The sequence below is a fragment of the Strix uralensis genome, chromosome 20 (assembly GCF_047716275.1).
Source record: "Strix uralensis isolate ZFMK-TIS-50842 chromosome 20, bStrUra1, whole genome shotgun sequence".
Taxonomy (NCBI): Eukaryota; Metazoa; Chordata; class Aves; order Strigiformes; family Strigidae; genus Strix; species Strix uralensis.
Window position 1 is genome coordinate 3206459 of NC_133991.1, and position 22508 is coordinate 3228966.

Consider the following 22508-nt stretch of genomic DNA (forward strand, 5'->3'; position numbering starts at 1 on the left):
TTTAATCTCAGACAATTTTAAAGTCTGTTCTCACACACAGAAAGCTTTGATGTTGAAAATTACAACACAAGTTAACAGGAAAGACAATCAGCACTCTGACTGCAATCCCAGCATCTTTCTGCTGCTGTATTTTGCTGAAAGATGGGTATGAACCAACAACGAAATTCACAGTCCAGAGAGAAGTCCAACTTTCCAAAATTCCAGATAACCATTCCCTATATTGCTAGCCCAGGTCTGGTAAAAATACTGCAATGTAACCAGGAAGGAGTGATGTTAAAAGATGTTGCAGCCTCTGGACTCAAGGCACCTCCGTATCAGTCAGACTTCCCCTAGATCAGCTGATGTGTCAATCTAATTTGAGTATGTGCCACCAATGCAAAAGGACCAATAAGGCATTTATAGATCAGCAATGTGCACAGAAGTTTTGACATAAGCCATGTCTTTTCTCGTGGAAGCTGGAGGCACAGCACTCTATCTACACTAATAATTCAGTGTACTCCTATGACAAGATGTTCTAGATGCTGCTCTACTTTAGAGTCATTTTTTCTGCACATAGTGATAGAAGAGATGGAGAGCACAAAAATGTACCACTCATAGCCTCTCCTAAAGATAGCAGATCTCACTGTTGTTTATCTATACTGCATGACTTCGACCTTGTGCAACCACATGGCACTATAGCAGCAACAGGGAGGCAGTGAAAAATAAGAACTTCCTCACAGAGTCTAATGTTTTATAGTTATCACAGACAAATGTGTAATTGCAAACATCTAAATACAAAGCACTGAAGACCTTGGAAAGCAAATTGTCTTCATTTATGCTTATGCGTGTTTTGAATCTCACTATCTGATCTCTAATGCAACCATTCAGCTTTATTTTAAAAGCAAAACTGTTACTGCATGTAACAGTCTGGAAGATCTATTAAAACTTACAGACTCTGGTTTTCTGGCTTTCATCAGAGTGCCAAATTTACCTCTATCTACTTCATCTGAAGGAAACTGAGCTACAACAGCGATACATTTGGAGAAGATCCTCTCAAAGCAAAAACCTGTTCCATAAAACACAGAATCTGAGCTGTGACTGAAATGTTGGCTGGATTTCTGAAACCATTCAAGTTAAATGGATTGATTAAAGAATAATTTCCACTAAGGAAATTCAAGTTAGAATGGTTCTGTAGCAGTCACTTTGAGTGATGAGGGATGTATTCTCCATGCCATTACACTACTTGTATTACAGTGCAGTTCTATCTATTTCACTGTTTACTAATTCCAGTTCAACGGAGGTGATCAAAATTAGAGTCAATTGAGTCTGATATAAAGAAATTCTCAGATTTCTCCACTCCATTAACATCAATTTCTGCACTCCATTACCACCAGTTTTATTCTGGTGTAACTGCATTGATTTCAAAGGAGTTACACCACCCTGATGTCGGTGTTAAAGAAACAGAAAATCAGACCCTATTTCTTGAATAATTTTATTCTGGAAAATATTGCTTTCCTCAGACAATTAATGCAAAAGTGATATAGCAAGAAACGCACAAATATACTTGTAAAATGTAATAGCTGAACCATCTAGCAGATAAGAACTGTATTTAGGTTCTGACCAAAAGCCTACTGAAGTCAGTGGCTTTTACATCAGTCCCTTTACTCTCTCTTTAACCAAAGTTAATACACCCAGTAACAAGGATGCTGCAAGTTGCCAAAAGCAGCTGCTGTGCAGGGCTAAATGGATTGACCGTTGAACTCTAGTTGCTGAAAACAACTGAATTGAGAAAGACACGTCAGCTCTTTCCACTGTTGTCCACTTTACACTAAGCTAGTAGTTCCCACATAAATCAGATTCAAAGATGTGGAACTCCACAGTACAACAATCTATGTCAGTATGCAAGATTTTATGTAAGCATGAACACTGACACACATTCGTGCAGACACATAAATATCAACTACATGTATCACAGAAGATGATCTGGTCTATTAACTTCAAGTCACTGAGAATTATACGTACTGAGATCAAAGAAAGAATGTGCATTGACTTCAATATGCTTTAAATCAGGCCTAAAATAAAGAGATCGGTAGGACTGAAGTACAGTAGCATCTTAAATATTTCAAAGGCTAAAGCTTAACAGAATGAAAATGTGCCATAGTAGTGCTATTCCTAGAAAACACACACACCAGTCTACATGCACATGGCTCTGAATAAACAGTTGACAATCTCTGCATTCACTCTGAAGCAATTGCTTAAATAAAAAACTTGTCCGTGACATAAATAAACCAGTAGGGTAAATTCCCAAAAGTGTCAGCTTTTCTATTATTGATGCCTAATATTTTAAAATAAAATCAAGTACGATTAATCTTCTTGTATAACTATAACGAATGGAAAGAAATCACTGGCACAATGTGTTAGTGGTTATCAAAAACAATCAACTGCTGTTTCCACATTCAACAAAAATGGGTGGATGATACTAGTGGAAAGAATAAATGGAAAACTGATCAGAAGACATGGAAGCATCTCTCTATTTTTAATGGAAATACATATGAAAATATCATTACAGCTACGCTGCTCAGTATGCAGTACTGATGTTGCTGAACCAAAATACATTGGTATTGAAATGCCCAACAAAAAAAAAAAAAAAAAGCCACAAAAAAAACCCTTGAAATGGGTTTGATGGTTTACTTTGAGCTGTAGCTCCACCAAATCTTGGAAAAAAAAAATCATCTAACAATACTCTGATTCCATCCATTCCCATTGGGTGTAATACTTTATATACTCTGAGAAGAGCACTGGCCCTTCAGTCCTAATTAGGGATTAAAGGGCTCCTGTAATGAAAATAAATGCATATTGCAATCACCATGAGATGGTTCTCAATCAAACACTGCCACAGAACGAAAACAGCGCATTGTTTCTGAGGTCAAATAATGTTTTTTAGAGAGCCTGACTATACAAAGCTTTACTGACATCCCTAACGTATCCTGCGTAGTCCCGTTGAAGTCAACAAACCAGCTTGCAACGTTGTGCAAGACTGATTTCTTATCTGCTTGCTATCTGTTGTTGTGGCTGTATTTTAAGCAACCCCTCACAGGCACATGACCCTCCAGAAGAATGCAAGGTAGGATAGCTGCTGAGAACGGAATTCAGTGGCTGCCCGATACCACAAAGTCATAATCTGTAACTGGTTAGGAAAAGAAACAGGCATGACCACATACAACTGCAACAATGAGAAAAATGTTCAGGTGATTGTGATTAAATAACTGCCATCTCACTTCAGTCTGTTCACCATGAAATAAAATGTCTTTTTGTCAGATGGGTTGACCAGCTTAAATTCATAATCACACAGGAATACAAACCAGTTTAAATAATACAGATTAACTAACTATGCACAAAAGTTACCAGCTTTGTGTATGGAAGTACAGGTCTTCCAAGACTGTATAAATACTCAAAAAAAAAAAAAAAAAAAAAAAAAAAAAAGCAGCATTTTCCTTTTCCAGCAGAAAAAAAGTTTTAAATCAAAATAATGCTTAATTCACATGGAAATGTAAAATCCACGGGATTAGATTCAACAGTATTATATCAGAAATGCAAAAGTTGTGTTTCAGTATTGATTAATGCCGGCAAGGTTTGAATTTGCATGTAATTTACAATCACTTCCTTCAACAAATGTCTTCATTTAGTATTATTATGAGTTTGGCATGACAAGATTATTACAAATCACTTTGTATCAGGAAGAATCAGTAAGAAACCCACATTTATTTGGAAATACTGCAACAGACGTGATTGGGTGAGAAGGTATAAACATGGTTTATGTATAGAGCGCTGCACATTACTCAAGTGTACTAGTGCCACATGCAGATTAGGAAAATTATTGGTTCTGTTCGGATAGTGCTCACAATATGCTGCACCCAAATACGTGGAAGATGTAGTTCCTCCTCTCAAGGAGATTACAGTCTAAACTGCTTCTCTTGTACTGGGCAAGTGATAAAGCCAGGCGAGCGTTGGACAGCACTAAAGGGAGGTCAGGTAGCAGCGTACGAGCCAGCCAGCTTTGCAAACAGCAGTAAGCTTCACAAGCCAGGCTGTCAAGGAAGGGACTAAGAGCTCTGATTTGCATGCAGTGATAGATTAAAATCAGACAGCCAAAGTAGTTACCATCCCCTACACCATCTACTCCATTCCCCTGATGGCAGTTGTCATCCTGCCACAGCAGAGACAACTGAATGGCTCATGAAGCAGCTTCTGGAGTGCTCAAGTTTTCAGCTTGGAGTATTATGTCTCCAATTTGAGTTTAACTTAATATGCTTTAGAATTCATTCATTCATCTGCCTTGCAGAGGAGGTAATCTCCATCACAAGGGCAGGACAGACAGCTTGAGGGCCATAACCTCTTCAGCTGTTTTTTGCCTTTAATTTGCCACAGCTTGCAAGTCAGGGACCTCAGGCAGGACCTAAGTCATATGGCTGGATTTCAACAAAGCACTTAGGACCAATGAAATCTGTGGAACAACCAGTGATTACAGTCAAGCAGGTGCCTAAAAGCTTAGCCGGATTGAGATCATTTAACCTAGACCAAGACGCTGGACTTATCTTTACAGCTCAGTCGACGAAATTCATCCATCAGATGAATACAGTGCTGCCTGTATCAGCCTGTATATTAATTATTAACATTTACTTGAGTAATTTTAGATTCTTATATAGAAGTGTTATTCTGAATGAAAAGCTGTAACAACAAATATTGCAAAGATCAGACATTTCGACTAAACAGGCTGGGACTCTAAATACAATATAAATCAGAAGAGAATGTAGAATTCTTCCAGCCTTTATCATCCACACTAAATTTGCAGACTGCAGATCATGGCAGATACTGAAACATTTTCTCATTTTGAAAGAAGTCCATGCAAGTACCACATGCTGTGAAATATTATCTTAAGGGAGTTGTTTTGATAAAAACAAATGGCCAATCCTAAAGATTAATGCTTCATATGATGTATTCAGGTTATTAATCCCACCTTCTTCTTTCCACTGGCCCCGGTAGTGAATGTTTTCTGGAAAACTGCATAGAGCCAGATGGTTAACTATTGGAAATCTATACTAAAAAGATTAATGTTACCCCATGACAGGGATCAGTCATTTGTAGAGATTTCCTAATACAAACGGTGACATTTGTTTATTCAGACTGGCTGGATGAGCCATACTCTGAGGAGAGCCTAATTAGTTCTCAAAGATTTTCAAAACATTGGGGCCCAGCTGCTGAGCTGCACTTCAACATCTGAAAGAAAATTACACACGTAAACAGACATACAAGTAACAAAGACATCCAGACAGACAGATATGAGTGTCTGCTCTTCAAGCTGCCTTTGAGTTGTTAATGCTAACACAGTATGTGGAAAGACGTCGGTACCCAGGGCGAGTTAAGTACTTCGAAGTGGCCACTGGAAAGACTCCAGTGCCAGTCGCAGTGATTAAATATTACAGTCCTGGGTGCCATTTCTCTTTAGACAGAAGAGCTGTGTGTAGCTGTAGTCTGAACGCCTACCTACACCGATCAGTCTCAACACCAACCCACTCTAATGCACAGTAACAAATTCCAACCATCTTCATATCGTGCTTTTATGTGTAAACTAAACATACTGCAAGGAAGATGAGTATGAAAGAAACAACTGCGTTTTACATGAAAGTTTCAAAGTGTGAACAGTACTTACTAAATTTCACAGTAGTCCTTTTTCCAGATGGATAAAAGAACCAATATGTCCAAGGCCACTGTAATTTCCAAACCACTTAGATTAAACCCCCCTGTATTCAGGGAAGCAGTGAAGCACATGCTTTAAAGTGAAGCACACACTTAAATCCCATTGACTTCAGTTATGCATGTGTGCTTACACGCTCTCCTGAATAAAATGGATGTAAGCATGTGTTTAAACTTGAACCTATGCTTTGTTGAGATGAGACTGTGAAGAGAGGAGAGTGAAATTTAAACCAATGTGAGAAATACTGCTTTTATCACTAAGCAACAACGCCTTTCCATCAGCAGAGGACATACCTAGGTGTTTGGGGGAAAAAAATATCTACATACAAGTGCTTTTCCTTCAAAAGGATATAAGAAGTGAAAAAAGCAAAAGAAAAGCCATTCAAATTGAACATTTTTATATAAAATATACAAATGCTCAATTCATCAATATGAAAATACTGACAATCTTGGCTGAGGCCAGGACAGATGTTAACTTCACAAAGAGCTGTTGCAGTTGAAGGCATTGCAGCCTCCCTGCTGCTTGTTCTTGCTCCTCCATCAGAAGTTGCCACATGTACAGTGCAGGGATCATGTGAGTGCACCTTCAGACACCACAGAAAAATCAACCACACTACAGCTTAAAAAAGCAAAATACTGGAGTTGTGGTTAATCCCATCCAGTGCTGCCTGGTGAAGAAGATGCAGGAGCACTCACGGTATAGCAGGAGACATCAGCTGGCGAGAGCAACTACGGCTGACTTGGCTAAAGGACACGTCTGCAAGATTCACATGCACGCTCCATACTTCATAGCAATATATCACGATTTCTTTCAAAAACTAGCACCTGACAAATAGGACCAGTTCAAAGAATGGTGTCTCAAGAAGCATTACAATTATTTGGATTGGTTTTTGGTGTAAAAAAGGGTCAGCTGTAATGGGCTAGGCTAAGAAATGAATTTAAGAGCACCCAAAACCATCAGTTTTGCTGTGTATAAACTCCTAGAGCAAAACAAGCAAAAAATAAACCACTGCCAACAACAAAAAAGAAGTACTTTCCTAGGAAGTTACACAGAAAAATATGATTTGTGAAGTATGTCAGTCCCTATACATCTAGTGACCACATTATTACTTGCTAAATAAGACAGACCAGGTCACCAGCTGGAATAACCTGGCACAGCTCTGGTGGAGCCAAGGGAACTAGACTGGTCAACACAAAACCTGAAACTCTGGTACTAGACTTCTACAGTTTTTCTTTTTAATCCTGTGCCTTTTCACATCTGTAAACACATTGACTAACGGCTATGGACAGCAACTGTGAACTGGCTTCTGATTTTTAAGACCACATAGTTATTTACACATATTTTTGTGTGATATCCTTTCCTCTCCAGTGGTTTTTTTTTTTTTTTTTTTTTTTTTCATCCCAAACTTCAAAGTTAACTTCAGTTATGAGGTTTTTGAGACAAGGACTGTTAATGTACATATATAGAAACTAATGAAAGGAACTCTCAGCCTCTTGCTGAGATCCTGCTGTAGTACCAAAATAGAAATCATTCTGGCTCTATATAGAAATTTAAACCAATATGCTTTGCACATCTTCCCAAAATCACCTCCCCTTTGATCCTGTATCAACTATGCCATATGTGTGATTCATGATGCAGAAAAATATTTTCTTCCAATATATATGCAAAATCTTCATGAAACAAAGTGTGATTAACTAAAGTTAAATCAAGTCACCTTAATTTGGGGAAGTATGAGCTTTAAAAATAGGTATTTATTAAGAAACTGAATTTCTAAGTAGTATACCTCTTGGTGGTATAAATATCTGACATAGACTTAATCAAGAGCGCATCTTGGAAAAAATATTAAAGTAGCATACAATTTGATACCACTGCAAAAAAGCAATCAGAGCAGAGCATGGCAATAAATTAATAGAAAAAGTTATATATCCAAACCAGACTAAAAGTAATTTTGTAAGTCAGCAGTAAAAAGTTAAATAAACACTAATTTAATCTATTCTAGATGCAGCAGTCAATAGATGAAATACTTTAACTGCTCTCCAGCTATATGAACACAGTCAGCTGACACAAAAACTGAAAAAAGAAAGAAGGGAAAAACACATCCCTATTCAGGCCCTAAGCATTGTGCAAAGCACGAGCACTGAAACGCAGGAGAGAAACAGACCTCCTGGGTCAGGGAAGCTGCTTTTCAAGGGAAAACTGCAAAAGGGGGTTTCGATGCAATGACCTCTAGATAATAGTTGCGACCTATTTTTACCATGCTGCCTTTCTATGCACTTTTAGGCAGCACAATCATCCTTTTATAGGGAACATGCATTTCACATTCCTCTGGGGTATGCATAGAAAGGAAATGATTAGTTCCTCCAAAGGGGTATCCTATATCAGAAGCAACAAATTTCCTGGCAATGTGGAATGAGGAAGAGAAAGATGGAAGAAACAGAACAGGGTGTCAGTGGAATTTCTAGGGATTACCACTTCTCAAAAAACCCTGTTTCAATTGTTCACATACATATTCATCATTAACATCAGGTGGAGGACTCGATTCACGAAGGTCCCTAGAGAGGACCTGGAGAAGTCTGAGGAAACAAGGCTACCAATAGCCAAAGAATAATTTGATTAATTTCATGTCTAAAATTATATATGCAAGAGAGCAAATGATAGCATGAGTATCACAGCTATCTCATACACTGTCTGAAGCTTGCTTTATCTTTCTAAACAAGGTGCAGCAAACTTATCTTCAGATAAACATCGTAGATGATATTTTCACTAAATAATAAAGAGGACTTAGTTATTGTCACTCCAGGCATTTATACTGCAGACAGGCAAGTAAAAGGACTTTATGACTGAGCCGAAAAATGAATGAAGAGCAAATTCACAGTAGGTTAATGAAAATCAGACAGTGATAGCAAAGCAAAGAAGGAGGAAACACTGGGAACTGAGCTGCAGAATGAAAGCAAGAAGCAACAACTAATGACCATATAACCAACAAAATTAGTAGACTTAGGCTTTGATTCTGCAAGGCACCTAAGCACGTGCCTCTTGTATAACACATCTCACTGAGCTCCCTATGTCTAAAGCCAGGCACAAACTTGATAAAACTGTTAGCAGGTCAACTCAACAACAGCGTTCTTCAAAGACTTCCTTTAGATAAATGAATGTAGACATCTGGACACTGATGGTTTTCTAGTTAAATACAACAAAAACTCTACTGATTCAATCAGAATAAAGTCCTCTGAACCAATGAAGTACTCTATAAGAAAGAATATGGTGATCAGAGGGCTGCTAAGTGGCCTCTTGTTATGAATTCATAATGTTGTTGTCCTTTGATTTACCGTTTCTATACCGCAGGTAATTTAAGTAAGCAATATGTACTTAGTAAACCAAAACCATAAAATAACCTGAAAACTACTGGGAAACACTGGGCAAACAAAAGATGCTAGGGATGAATGAGGAAGGCTATTAAGAAACAGAGTGGGAATCACAAGGAAGGGTGTTTCTTTTCCTTTCTCAGGGTCAAGGAGTGCTTCTACCACAGAAGAAAATACAGTGTCATCAGGTGTCATTGCACTAATACATCAGAGAGCCTTCAAGGAAGACACTCTGCTTTTGCTATCATTTGCAGGACTATTTTTTTTTTAAACAACATTAAATTTGCATTAGCTTGGATGGGGAAAAAGGATGGCATATAAAGGGAGAGAGGGCTAAATTAATATTCATAAGCAACATACTGGAAGAATGCAGAAGGGGTGATTTGAGGGAGCTTGGAAAGGGAAAGGAGAGACAGCCATTAGTACTAGAGACCTCCTGCGTAACACGCTCTGCTCTCAAACAAGAATTGCAATGTCTCTTCCCCATCCACACTAAATATCGCCCTGCTCTGAACAGCTTTTGGATTCCCCACTCCAGGGCACTCCAGGGAGGAAACTGTTTTGGCTGAAGTTCGGCAGGAGCAGGTGGCATTCACCAGCTGCAAGTAATTTTGCTCTTGTTGGCACCGCAGCGGTTCTTGGACTTCTCACAGTTTGTGTTCAGTGGGGAAGGGGGAATGGGGAGGGAGCAAACAAGTCCTCGGTGGTGTTTAACAGCATCCCAGGCTTCACGGCTGCCTCTTCCAAGCTGGCAACTCTAAGCACACAGCAGAAGACATAATGCTTTCAGAAGGTGCCTGCATGGATTTGCCAGCATGGGGTTCAGGTTTGCTTGCGCTTCCGTTCTCTGCTGTGAGAGCACATCGCCTCTGACACAGCTGCCACTTCAAGGTGGAAACAATCCTGCAAGCCAGATGTTAATATTGCAGAGGAGGCAGGAAGAGAGAAGAAGAGCATGGCTTATCACCAGGTGTAAGTGATCTCTCTGCAGATGGACTAGCTAGCATCAGAGCCTTTCAGACAGCCCCAAAACACGTTCCTTTTCCCAGCATCTGTGCTGCCAATTCTCCAACATCTATGTGTGCGTGTGCTTGTGTGTCTACAAAAACAGGGGTTGCAGTTGGAAAATTTCTGGGGCTACTGCTACTGCTGTGCAACGGCACAGTAGTACAAACACTTCAATTATTACCTTTAGCGTCATATTTCATCAAAGAAAAGAAAGTGGAATCTGGATACTGTAAGTGTGGCAATGACATTAAACTGTTTGTCTGAACTTAGTTATTTCCATCTTCAGAAGCCATTTGAGAAATCAAAAGGTAAGCATGGGAGCAGGAGGAAGAGGGAGCAGTTCCCTTCTCCATTTCTCATCAGAGCAGAGGGAACTGAAAATTGCAAGAGCATCTCTTCTAGGAGAATTTTTCAAAGTGTTTTAAAAATCTTAAATCCCTCTCTTTTCTTTCTACCTTTTCTTTAAACTGTGCACCATGAAAACCCTTCCATCTGGCGTCAATAATGATTCCTTGAAACTGCAACACATTCCTCTTGAATTCACTGATATACCCAACAGTCCAGCCCTTCGTTTGAAAGGTTTCTTTCATTTCCAAATGGCACAAGTCTCAACATGTGCTATACTGATGACACTCCAAAGATGAACTTCACTCTCTGAACCAGCCTGGCACACACACTTGTGCAGGGTAGAACAGTCGTTTTTTTCCCCTCCAAGCTCATCTTTCATCACCATCTCTGACAGACACATCCTCCTTGATAAAGATTAACACTTTGCTAATGAAGTTATCTCATGATCTTTTATTATAGCTGGTGTCTATTCTGCCATTTAACAACAATCTCTTTTCATCTGCTAAGGAGGAGCAATTAGTCAATGCTATTAAGAAGTTCTATCACAGTAATAGCTAGAAATCTATTTACCAATGTACTACACAAATGCACAGGTAGGCACTGTCTCTATGCTGAACAGCACTGTTATAGGTCACTGAATAAAATGAACAGCTAAAACACTCAAAATAAATACTCATTTAAATGACTTTGTCTTCATTCACAAGCAAGTGATTTTCACCGATTTTTCCTACAAATTCTTTTACAGTGATGCTACACAATATGGCCAACTCCGCTGATATTATATGCCAACCTTGAATATGTACCAAAAGCAGACTCAGTAATGCAAAGAGATCTGTTGGAAAACCCTCTAGTGAACGGTTGCCATCTTGCAGCAAAGCTAGAGAGCAAGCTCCGCCGTAATGAAAACTGCACTGATCTGATTGCATGAGTCAAAGGACTCCTCATCATGATGCAAGATGGCTTGAAACAATAGCATTTGCTAGAGTGAATGGTGGATGTGGCATCCACGTCTCTCTGTAGGAGGGAGAGTTCAGGACATCAAGTGAGATGAGATTTCAGGAGGTGAATAAGCTACTTCAGCTGAATGCACATTAACCCTCCGGTGTAGCAAAGAAGAAAACATTTGCCCTGTGGTTTTTTTTTTTTTATTTATTTTTAAACAGATTTAACCACTGCTAAAGGAAAAGCCGTCAAAAAAACCTTCACTTCCGAACGGTCTGAGAACAGCAATAACCTAATAATGTTTTTCTTATGGACAAAGTACCCCCAAATATTTATAACGAACCATTACAGCACACATTGCAACTTTACAAGCCTTCCTCTAATTACTTCCACTGAAACAAACACACAAATCTTCCAGCGCCACGCTGCCACACACAGACTCTCTGAGCACCAAGCCTTCAGCAACCTTCCTCTGATGGACACTTTTTTTTTCAGGAAATGACACAGAGACATAGGTAAAAGGTGATTTAGATAGACTGCTGTGTCACAAATTGTCAGGATCTGATTTAAAGACCTTGCCTTTGTCAAGAAAGACAGTTGGGTGTCTGCTTTAAAGAAGTACTGGGAATATTTTCATCAAAGGTTTGAATTGAAAAACAGTGGGAGGTAAATATCTGAGATGTTGCCAAGAAAGACCGCTATATCCGTGCAATTACCATTAACAGGGGACAGCAGTGGTTCAATGAAGTAATTCAATCTGGTGTCCTACATTTTATCAGACAGCAATTTTGAGTTCTGACATAAAAGGCTGGGAAAGAGGATTGGACTCTTTTCTCTGAAATTCAGCCTTAATTCTTGCAATCAGGAGATGTGTTCTCTGCTTCAGGTACAATCCTACTATCCCTCCAAGTGACTCAAAAGAAGAATATACTAATATTCACCATAAAACTAATCATTCACATAGGAACAAGTCATACTTCGGGCAAGTTTTGGAACTGAGTGCCTGCAGCATCGAGGGAGTGTTTTTCCTATTTATCTATACCAGGATTTCCTTACTTATAAGTTTCTCAAGAAGAAAAAGATCTATTGTTTGAAAGATTAAACAAAATGATGTATCTTAAATTAGTAAATGTATTCTTCCAAAAGATCAGAAAGTGACGGGGGAAAGAGTATTTCTTCAGAAAATGGCAAAATGAAAAGTCTACGGAAGCTCACATCGAAATAATACCATCACATGGCTTCTCCTCCTCATTAATCCATTCATATTGCATACTCCTGATTCCTTAGAGGCGTTTGCACTATCTTTTCTCCAGAGTAATCCTATCAGTTAGTCAAATGACAGTACTGGTGATTTCCAAGGTCACCAAGTTTGCACAGCAGCTCTGCATTTCATCTCTGCAAGACAGACCTGAAGGGCACACGGCTCCTGTGCTTGACAGCAGGATGAACGCTCACGCCGTTCTCGGCACAGCACTCGCGTTCTGGTGTCTCCAGCCCAGCACCAACCCAACAACCACCACTACAAACACTTTTTTTCAGGGGACTTACCAGATTTTATCCTTTCAAGTCCTTTCTACCATAATGCTTTTTGCCATAATCCCTTCTTTTTGCACAAGACTCTGCTATTCTACAAATTCTCAAGTTACATAATGCAGAAATCTTACACAGTTTTCCATTTATTTTAAATGCACATAGGTGAAAATGTGCATTTTATACTTTTCTGAGTAAAATCTCACCACAAACAATAAGACCAGCAGACAAATTGCATCAGAAACAGTCCAGCGTTGCTCTTTCCTCTTGCGTTACAAAAATTTCCACCTAGTTCAAAACTTCAGTAACAAGAGCAAACTGGCTCTTGTTTCATGCAGAGCATGGTCAACCACCTTTAAATATGATACAAAACCATGCCTATCAATGAAGCACTCAGGGATTGCACATCCCTTTACTTTTCATGAAATGGTATTAAACCTTCTCTAGAGACCCAGCACTACCTCTCCTCCAAAACAGTAAACATACAATAAATACATTCAATGCTATTGAGCATTCTCTTTTAACGATATGAAACTGAGACCCTTCAAAGATGAAGGCTTTGTATATGACAGCTTAACTGCTTGCAATCAAACTAATTTGCAGTACGATGACCCGAAATGAGTTTAAAAGCACCATAATGCATGTTTAGCAATCAGTGAAGCAATTCTTTATTATTCAGGTTCACATTTGCAATTTGTGTCACATGTTACAGGAAAGACGAAAAGGGGGAACACAAAAAAATAATTCTTTTGCTCTGCAAGAGCTGATGAGAAAATCATGAGCTACGTGTAACATGGGGCATTAGAGTCCAAATTTAGACTGACAGCAAATCTTAAGTCTTTCTGCTACTTACATAAATCTCATAATCTTCAGAAGAGGAAATTATAAAATTAAAGATTTGCTTATAAATGATCATGGCTTGATTTTTACAAATTGATTTTTGTTGGAAAAAAATTATTAAGAAAGTTCACCTGAAATACCATCAAAAACGTGTACTGAGCATGCCTCAAGGTTTTTAAACTGTAAATGAAGGTATCTACCAACCACTTGCAACACTCTTCTGCTGATAACAAAAGATAGAGACCCTTCCGGCAAATGAGGGAGATTTTCATATCACCCCTTCAAATACATAAAATTTCTTATTTCCTTCCATTCTCCCTTACTTTCTTCCTGTTTTCCTTTCATTCTTTAGGCCACTCTATTCATCACATTTGTTATCCCCACGGAAAAGATGGCTCCAACGAGGTAAGTGGAGAACCATACACAGGAGCAGAAGGCAAAGGGACTAACAAGCTCAAAGCATTTGGTGAAGAAACTCAAGAGCAATAAACGTAACACCATGCCAGAAAAAACCCCACAGGAACCACACGAAAGGGCAAAACTGAGACAAAGGTATTACACAGATAGCACAGAACTGCTCAATTCTAACAATGAAAGCAGGAGTGGGCTTGGGCAAGAAGGAGGGGGAAGGCCTCCCAAGACAGCCAAGAAGCACACTCTAGCTCAACACTGCTCAATCACAAGTGATAACTCCTTGGGGACATCGTCTCCTGAATCACCAAACGTATCTGGGGTCTGTCCTAAAGAAATTAATCATCACACTGTTCAGAGAGAGGATGAAAATCTGTGTTTCGGCAATGAGGGGGCAAACCTGAAAGACCTGAAATTCTGAAATCTGATCTCAGTTCTGCTTAGTTGGGTAAGAAACTGCTGCTGTGCTCTGCTTTCCTTCTTTAAGATTTGGACCATATAGTTTCATCCAATTCAGACAAGAACTGTAAGGATTAGTATTTTAAATTCAAAGCATTTTATTAAAAAAAAAACACCAGCATGCATTAGGGCAGAGTTCTACAAGGTATGAGGGAAACACCATTCAGAAGAGCTGCAAAAATAACTCAGACCTTCATCATCTCTGTTCAAAATGATCTGAGACCTATCTTGACCAAATTCCAGCCCAGGTAATTTATTCTGCTTGCCTAAACATTCCTCAAACATTGAGTTAAAAATATACGTTTTTCTTAACCTCTAGAAAAACACACAGTTTTGTTCTCCAAAAACACTTGTTTTGTTCCAGCCATTCTCATCATGATTAGTAGGATCCTAGAAATACCCATATGCCTGCTTTTGCTGTTCTGGCTTTGATGGTCATATTGTTAGCAAACTCTTTAATGAGTCTCAGTTCTCCCTAGGAACAGCACTACAGTTTATAAATGCTAAAATTAATAGACCTGGGGTAGATTTTATTACACGTAATGTATTTAGTTGGCAATGATGATGCCTCCCTTACAGCAGCTGTTACAACAAACTGCATTTTCAATGGCTCCTGGAAAACAAAAGACAACACCTAAAAGATTTCAGATAAAGAAACACCAGGGTTTCCATGTCTCACTGCTCCACACCAAATCTGCTCCACTGAGGTCTGCAAATACTAATAGGTAATTACAACCCACCGAGTGATTTCTACTGGGGATCTTGTCCACTTCTCTTCCATCTGAATTTACTATCAGAAGATTCATAACCTCTGTTGTCAGCTTCACTTCTGCAAAGAATGGGCACGCGGAGATTTTAAAGTGGAGCTAAAATGGATTTCAGTATACCCTTCACAATTATAGTAGGTAAAACTAATTACAGTGAGAAAATTGGAGATCATTCATTACCCTACTAAGCAAATTAGGATTTGTTAACAATGATTTATAGTGCCAAACACAGGATAACAAGGATTGTCTTTTCAACTGTATTCACAGGGGACATGACAGTTTATTAAGTGTGGTGCCATCCAAACAGCCACTGCTGTAGTGCTTTTGTAGACCTCACAGTATTTCAGATGGATACACACTTTCACATAAGCAAAATACATTTAAATGTTTGGCTTCTAAAATTAAGCACTAAAAATAACTGAGCAACTTAACCTACTTGCAAAAGCAACAACTCTTTATTTACCAATATCACTGTGTACATGATGTGGAGTAAAGTCTTACATCCCTTCTGCAATATTAGCTGGTTGAATTTACTAAACCTCTTCCAAATACTTTTGATCTAATCTGCTTCTCTCCTGTGGAAACTAATGGGTCTTACTGGAGTCTCTTAACACACTCCCAACTGAAGAGAGTCAACAACACCATAACCCTGACTTCCTCAAAGAACAAAACACAGGCTACTTAGGATCACTGTCATTGCATATAGACCAGGCAATGAAGGAAAATCTACTTGTTTTAAGGGCTCTGTCTGAGAATATGAGCCCAGAGAATGTGCTGGTATAACTAATTCTACATCTCTTCTGTAAGGTGACATCTCGGGTGGAAATCAGTCCTGTTGCATAGTGAAATAGCTGGCCTTATCTAGGCCAAATACTGGTTTTCCATCATCTCTATACTAATACCACTGGTGCTCCACTTATTCTCCTTGGGATGAGTTTTTAGAGCTCTGAGTAATGTAATGCAACATTGCACAACACAGTGTCCCAGTGGCATGCTGTAACTGCGCAAACATCTGCTGAACTGAACCCACTCGGGGCCAAATTGGATAGCACAACTGATTAGCTAGAGCCTTTGGGAATATGCTCACGATTTATGTTTGTCTGAGTCACCAGCCCATGTGCAAATCACATTTTTCATTTTTCTTCCCTTTTTTAAGGTGGAGCAAGAGCATTGTTCAGAAAAGAAGTGTCACAAGAGTTTCCTTCTCCCTTCCCAATATTATTTCCATCACCAGCTTATTACCAAATTCTATCCAGCTCCGAAAAATTCACAAACTCTCTGCTTTCTAGGGAAAAAAAACCTGCTAACCAAAAAGAAGCATTAAAAAAAAAAAAAAAAGGAACAGAAAACCCTCAGAAATTGCCGCAAAGACTTGAGAAGCAGACCAATGCAAAAAATAGAAACAAGTTGCCATAAACAGGGAAACTGTACAATCGCCAAAGAACCTGACAATCTTGGGAACTGGGTTTGTTGTTTAAAGATAAAATACTCAGTTATTTAGGTTTTGGGTTCCGTTCTGTGCTGCAAACCAATGAACCACCTGTATCCTTTAACGTGAATTTGGCTGGGTGTGAGATACACAAAGAAAACTAGCAAAAATCATTCTCTGTACTCCGATAAAAGAAAAAGCTTTTACTATTATTCAAGCTTCAATCATATTCTAAAACATCTCACTCGATCTCCTGAAATCATAGACAGCTGGACGTTAAAAACCCCATGTAATTCAAACTGAAATAACTTTTCTTTTAAAGCTAAAAAGGTGGGTTTTTTTCCTAAAATTCTAACTACTTTCCAATTATTTGTTCTGACTTCTTGATGAGATGTAATCTACTTTATAATCTGTCTTTGATGAGAGACAATGAGAATCTGCAATGCAAAAAAATATGGAAGACAACTGGGAGATCTTCCAGGAAGTATTTAGTTATGATTTTTTTAGGGTGCACCAATATTAACAGCACATCCAACTGAATCTTTTTTCACATGCACCAATCATAGACTGGACTGATCCCATAGAAGACAATAAAGTCAGGCCAGTACAAACAACTTGTAGGAGAATTAGAATGACTTTTACCTCGGTCTCTTCTTTTCTGACTATTGATTTAATAATATTTAAAAAGGATAGGAAAGAGTCCACTCCGACAAGGAGTGCCAAGACAGGTGAAACAGATTCCGCAACAATGAAAATGGCTTTTCAACAAAATCCATGGAACACACTAGTACCTGTGAAAGAAGTAGAAGATAAGCTGTTCCTAGCTGAAAAAAACTTGTAGAGGTACTTCAGAACTCCTCAACAACTCGCATCATTAACACTCACTCAGTGGTTACTTGCACATGTCCTGCTTTGCTGAAAGCACGAAATTAGAAAGTCATCAACGGCTGTTCTGATCATCCCTTTAGGCTGAATCACTTGCTGGAGATTCCCTACCCTCTCCACTGACTTCACAGCCAAGGTGGGTTGTCAAAGCAGACAGTATGAACGCCTTTCCCAGAGCATGTGCATTTTTCCTTTAGCTACTGCTCTTCAAGAAGCACTGACGTAGAGGCAACAAGAATGTAAGAACTCAGTCTCCACCTTTACCACTCAGAAATTTACCTAGTTATAGCATAAAACTAGGTAAGATTTCAGCCTTCACCACTACTACTGGAAGTGCCTAATGAATTATTAGGATGGAACTACCATGCAGATATGGAATAATGATTTTGTATTACTGGGAAGTCTCAGGTTTATAAACATTTCCTTAAACACCGGGTGATCTCAGGAGGCTCTCTAAAGAATAAAAGGATCCAAAAGTAATTTTGCTTTGCTGTATTATGCACAGCATCCACAAGCACTGCAGACACATGACCCACTGCTCATCACACCCAAGTGTCTGGCATAAGCATGGTTGGTAAAGAAGATTCCATGTCCAACAAGTATTATCTCCATTACATACATGTTAGGTACTATGGCGTAAATGCAAAAAGATTCCAATAATACTTGTATTTAAACAGCACATATAAGGCACTTAATCCATACCTCAGTGTTCATTAATTTCTGAATAAAACCTGCTTCCATCTGTGTTTCTGCTTTCAGTAGTAGATGTCCTTGGACAGTGAATCTACCACTAGTCCATTTTAACTTACCTGGTTGCCTATGTTTCCTTTGGTGCGCTACAGTACGTAATATTTCGTAGTCCAAAATACAACATATATTGATCAGTAATTTCCACAGGCAAAAGCTTATTACTATCTATTAAACTAAAACCTGCTTTTGTTTTATTTGAGACCAACGACCCTTGTTTCGATGTTCTGGGTTAACACTAAACACAAAAACTAACAGTCTTCTCTAGTTAAAAGCTTTGGAAAAAAGCAGTCAATTCAAGTGCATATTCTTTTGCACTTTGATAATACAATAATTACATTTATCAGAAACACATGCTAATTTGATCATTCTGGAGCATTTTTCTCATTGTCTGGTACCGCAAAACACATCTGGGTTTTATTTGCCCCATGTAAGTTAATAAGGGTACGGACTTTTTTAAAACAATAAGCAAGATAATCCTAAAAACAATTTTCTGAAGTGAAAAGGGAGGAAAAAACCCTCCATGTTTCATCCAAGACTGTGTAATTGTAAAAATGACTTTAAGATAGAAACTGAAAGACGTTTTCTATCTACTCTGCTATTAGTGAAGAAAGAAAAAGAAAGTTAAAGAAATATTATTACTATGACTATACATCAGAAACAGTGCAGTTAAATATATCATATTAATGGAACCTAATAAGGGATGTCTCCCCAACCTACACACATCCAAATTAGTACGATTTAAAGTGCCAATACATTGGCACTAGAAGATGTCAAGCTTCTTCTTGTTACTAAATCTCTCACTCAGGAGAACTGGAAACTTTCAAGCTTTTTGCTGGAGCATAGGGGATGTTGACACCTTCCAGATTTTCACTTTACTGGACCAACCCACAGACAGTATGGTGCAAGGGAACAGCAGATGGCTTTTCTTCTGTTACCTCTGCTTCCTAAAGATGAAGCTGAACATTGTTCTTAAACCATGCATATTCAGCTCTCACTATAAGGAGAACAAGGCTTATTTATATCTGTTAAAGCCTTCCATGCCATATTATATTTATCCCATTCCAGAGCACGTCTGTATATGTTCATATGATTTGAATTTTAAGTGCCCAGACAAAGGAAAGCAATATGCTCTGAACTATGGAAAGAGATTCAAGTTTTAGTCTTAACGCAAAATAAACGTTGAGCCATTTGATACTACTCTTCCCTTCATCCCCTCGATCTTAAAACATACATATGACACAAAACAGGGGAAGTGATGAAAAAAGAAAACCAGTTTTTTCCTCTTTCACAACTTACCTTGCACTGATTCCGGCTTTGGCATAATTAGAAAAATCTACCACAAAACGTTTTCAATTGATAACGCTCTTTTCGGACCTTACCACTGGGAGAAATACAAACATTCAGTTTGCGCAGAAGTCCAATGTAAATCCAGCAGGACACAGCATTTCTGCAGGTATCAAGCAATTTTTGTGCTTCCATTTTACACTTTACATGTGAGGTCATACGTACACAGTTTAATCCCATAACTTTCTCACAGGATCACAGAACTATATGAAAAAAGACTAAATTTCACCATGTACTAATGGAAGAAAATTACCCTCTGAGAATCTGACAAGAGAGCAATAAAGTTTTTCCATCATGTAATCAAATACTATATAGGGTTTTTTCCCCCAGAGTTCGATGAAAAGATAGAAGCAGCCTTTGATTATACTATTAACTATATAGAGCAATGCTATAGGAAAAGTCTCACTGCATTTTACCCACCTGTTTTTGGACATACATAATGCTCTATTTCCCCTAAAGATATTATAAAGGCATAAAAAACATTCTTGGAGAATATAGCATACGTTACAAGTGAAACAGGATAGGACAATTTAAATACAAATCTTGGAGGAAAACAAACAGTGCATTGGATCGACTGGAAAACATTTTTTACTCCCAAACTTATCTGTGAAAGTAAAAGGTATATTGATGAATGTGGGAATAAACAGATAGAAAGGTATGAATAATACAGACTGTTAAATCAATAAAGGGGCATGCAAATAAATAACAAAAAAAGACTGATCAATTATCAAACCAGCTGGGGTCTGATCCTCTTCTCATGACATAAAATGTAAATCTAGCATAAATACAATTACAGCTGCGTTTTCCAAGATCATCTGTGAGACGTGGGGCTTTCAATCAACAGGTGGAAACCTCTGTGTCATGTTCTCTGGACTATGGTACACAGGAGATGAGACAAGACTGCTGTAATGGGCTCTGTGAAGTCTATGAATCAATGAGTACAAGGGGAAATCAAGATCCTACCGTCTCAGATTAGAGAGCTGGTAAGACCATGGTTCATTTTATTTGCTGTAATTGTGTAAATTAAATACTGTTGGAATGCATGTAGTAATTAATATGACACCTGATTAGTTCAGGAAAACATTGACCACCATGTCTGAAATATTACCTACAATGCATTTGTGGAGGAAGAAATAGAAAAAGGTAAGTTAACCTATTGGGCAGACTGAGATTGGTTATTTATTCCTGTTTCCATATAATAAGGTACTTTTGTTTCAGGAGTAATGCTATGCTGTTCAGAGGCACATGTGTTAAAGTTGAGATACACTTACAAAGTAGCCTGTTCCCAAGCTGGAAGGAGCTGAGCTCTGCAATAAAACACAAAGACAAAGTGGAAAGTCAGTGATGGTTTTTAACACGTTCCAATCCACATAGCTCATTACCAGCCCTTTCCAAGCTTTTCATCACTACATCACAGCACCAATGTGCTGCCCCTTGTCATCTGCTACTGAAACAAACACGGTGTTGCTTAATTTTTCCCTTTACATCTCTCAACGACTCTGAGATGGTAACGTGCTATTTACTGAATTCCAAGCTTCTGCGGTGGACGTAATTGCCAATTTATTTGACAGGCAGCTGGGTAATGAATTAATGATGGCATTTCGCCCTGCACTGAGACTAAACAGACACTCATCAACCAGCCTCCCTGACATGCTGACATTCAATGCCCTGGACTCCAGCTACTCAGCTTTGTGGCCACAAAGGGGCAGGCGGGAGGGGGAAAAGAAAAAAATGTAGACTGACTTCAAAACAAAAAGCCCGGTGGGTTTGGATGACTTTTTCAGTGTATGACCTGTTTGCCAATTTATTCCCGAAAGGCCCTGGTTAGTACACACATAGTGCTTTTCTAAAATGAGACATTTTGTAAACATAATTAGTAGTCTGAAATGTAAAGAACGCGTGGGCACAGAGAAGCCGCTTCAGTCAATGTACCATTTCCTGGAGAATGCAGTCACTACAATTTCCCATTTGGATGTCCACATTGTTTGACAAACCAGGGATTTAAAAAGAAAAGAAAAACCAAATATCTACAGTGTGAAATAGATCTCAAAACTCAAACCCATAAAAATAATTAAAACCAATATTACTACCATGGAAAATAATCGAAAGGTTTAAATGCTTAAAAAAAATGCATCATGAAATTCCGTTTAAGTGGGACACGATCACAACCTCTACATTCACAGGAATTAAGGAGATAAAGGGTTTTGTTTCATTAGTTTTTCATCTAAGCAATGGGGATTACACAGCAGGTTCTCTTAGAGACATGGTGAGAGACCTAAAACATCTCAGTCCTAATCCAGGTCACTGGCTGTTACATTAAAGGGTGAAGAATTCCCAACGCTACAGACCTATCACCTGAAACATTTCAAGCCAGGCCAGTCAATGGACAAGGAAGCAAAACGCAGAGGATAATTCTCTGCTGAGCAGCGGGTAGTCCAGATGACCAGTCTTTAACTCCCAAAGCTCAATTCCTGTTTCTGTTCCTTAGCACAACCTCACTCCCAGTAATGACACAGCTCAGTGATTACCAGGAACCTCACATGGGCCCCAACCAGCCTTGGCAAATCACTGGAAACACGCAGAATTTGCATCGCTGTAATCCCTGTTCTGAGACACTATTGTGGGGAACCCTAACACCAAATTCTCTCGATTTCTGATCATGGAGTGCATTACTGACATAAAAGAAAATAAATCCC

At 38.7% G+C, this 22508-nt stretch overlaps 1 protein-coding gene across 7 annotated transcripts in view; it reads right to left on the bottom strand.

Moving 5' to 3' along the window:
* The window catches only part of AUTS2 (activator of transcription and developmental regulator AUTS2), a 795956-nt gene that overhangs the window by 406172 nt on the left and 367276 nt on the right, over positions 1–22508 (bottom strand). For all 7 annotated transcript variants that reach the window (XM_074890685.1, XM_074890686.1, XM_074890689.1 and 4 more), the window contains one exon: positions 21084–21119. In XM_074890685.1, the coding sequence (XP_074746786.1) occupies positions 21084–21119 (36 nt within the window). The remainder of the gene's footprint in view (positions 1–21083; positions 21120–22508) is intronic.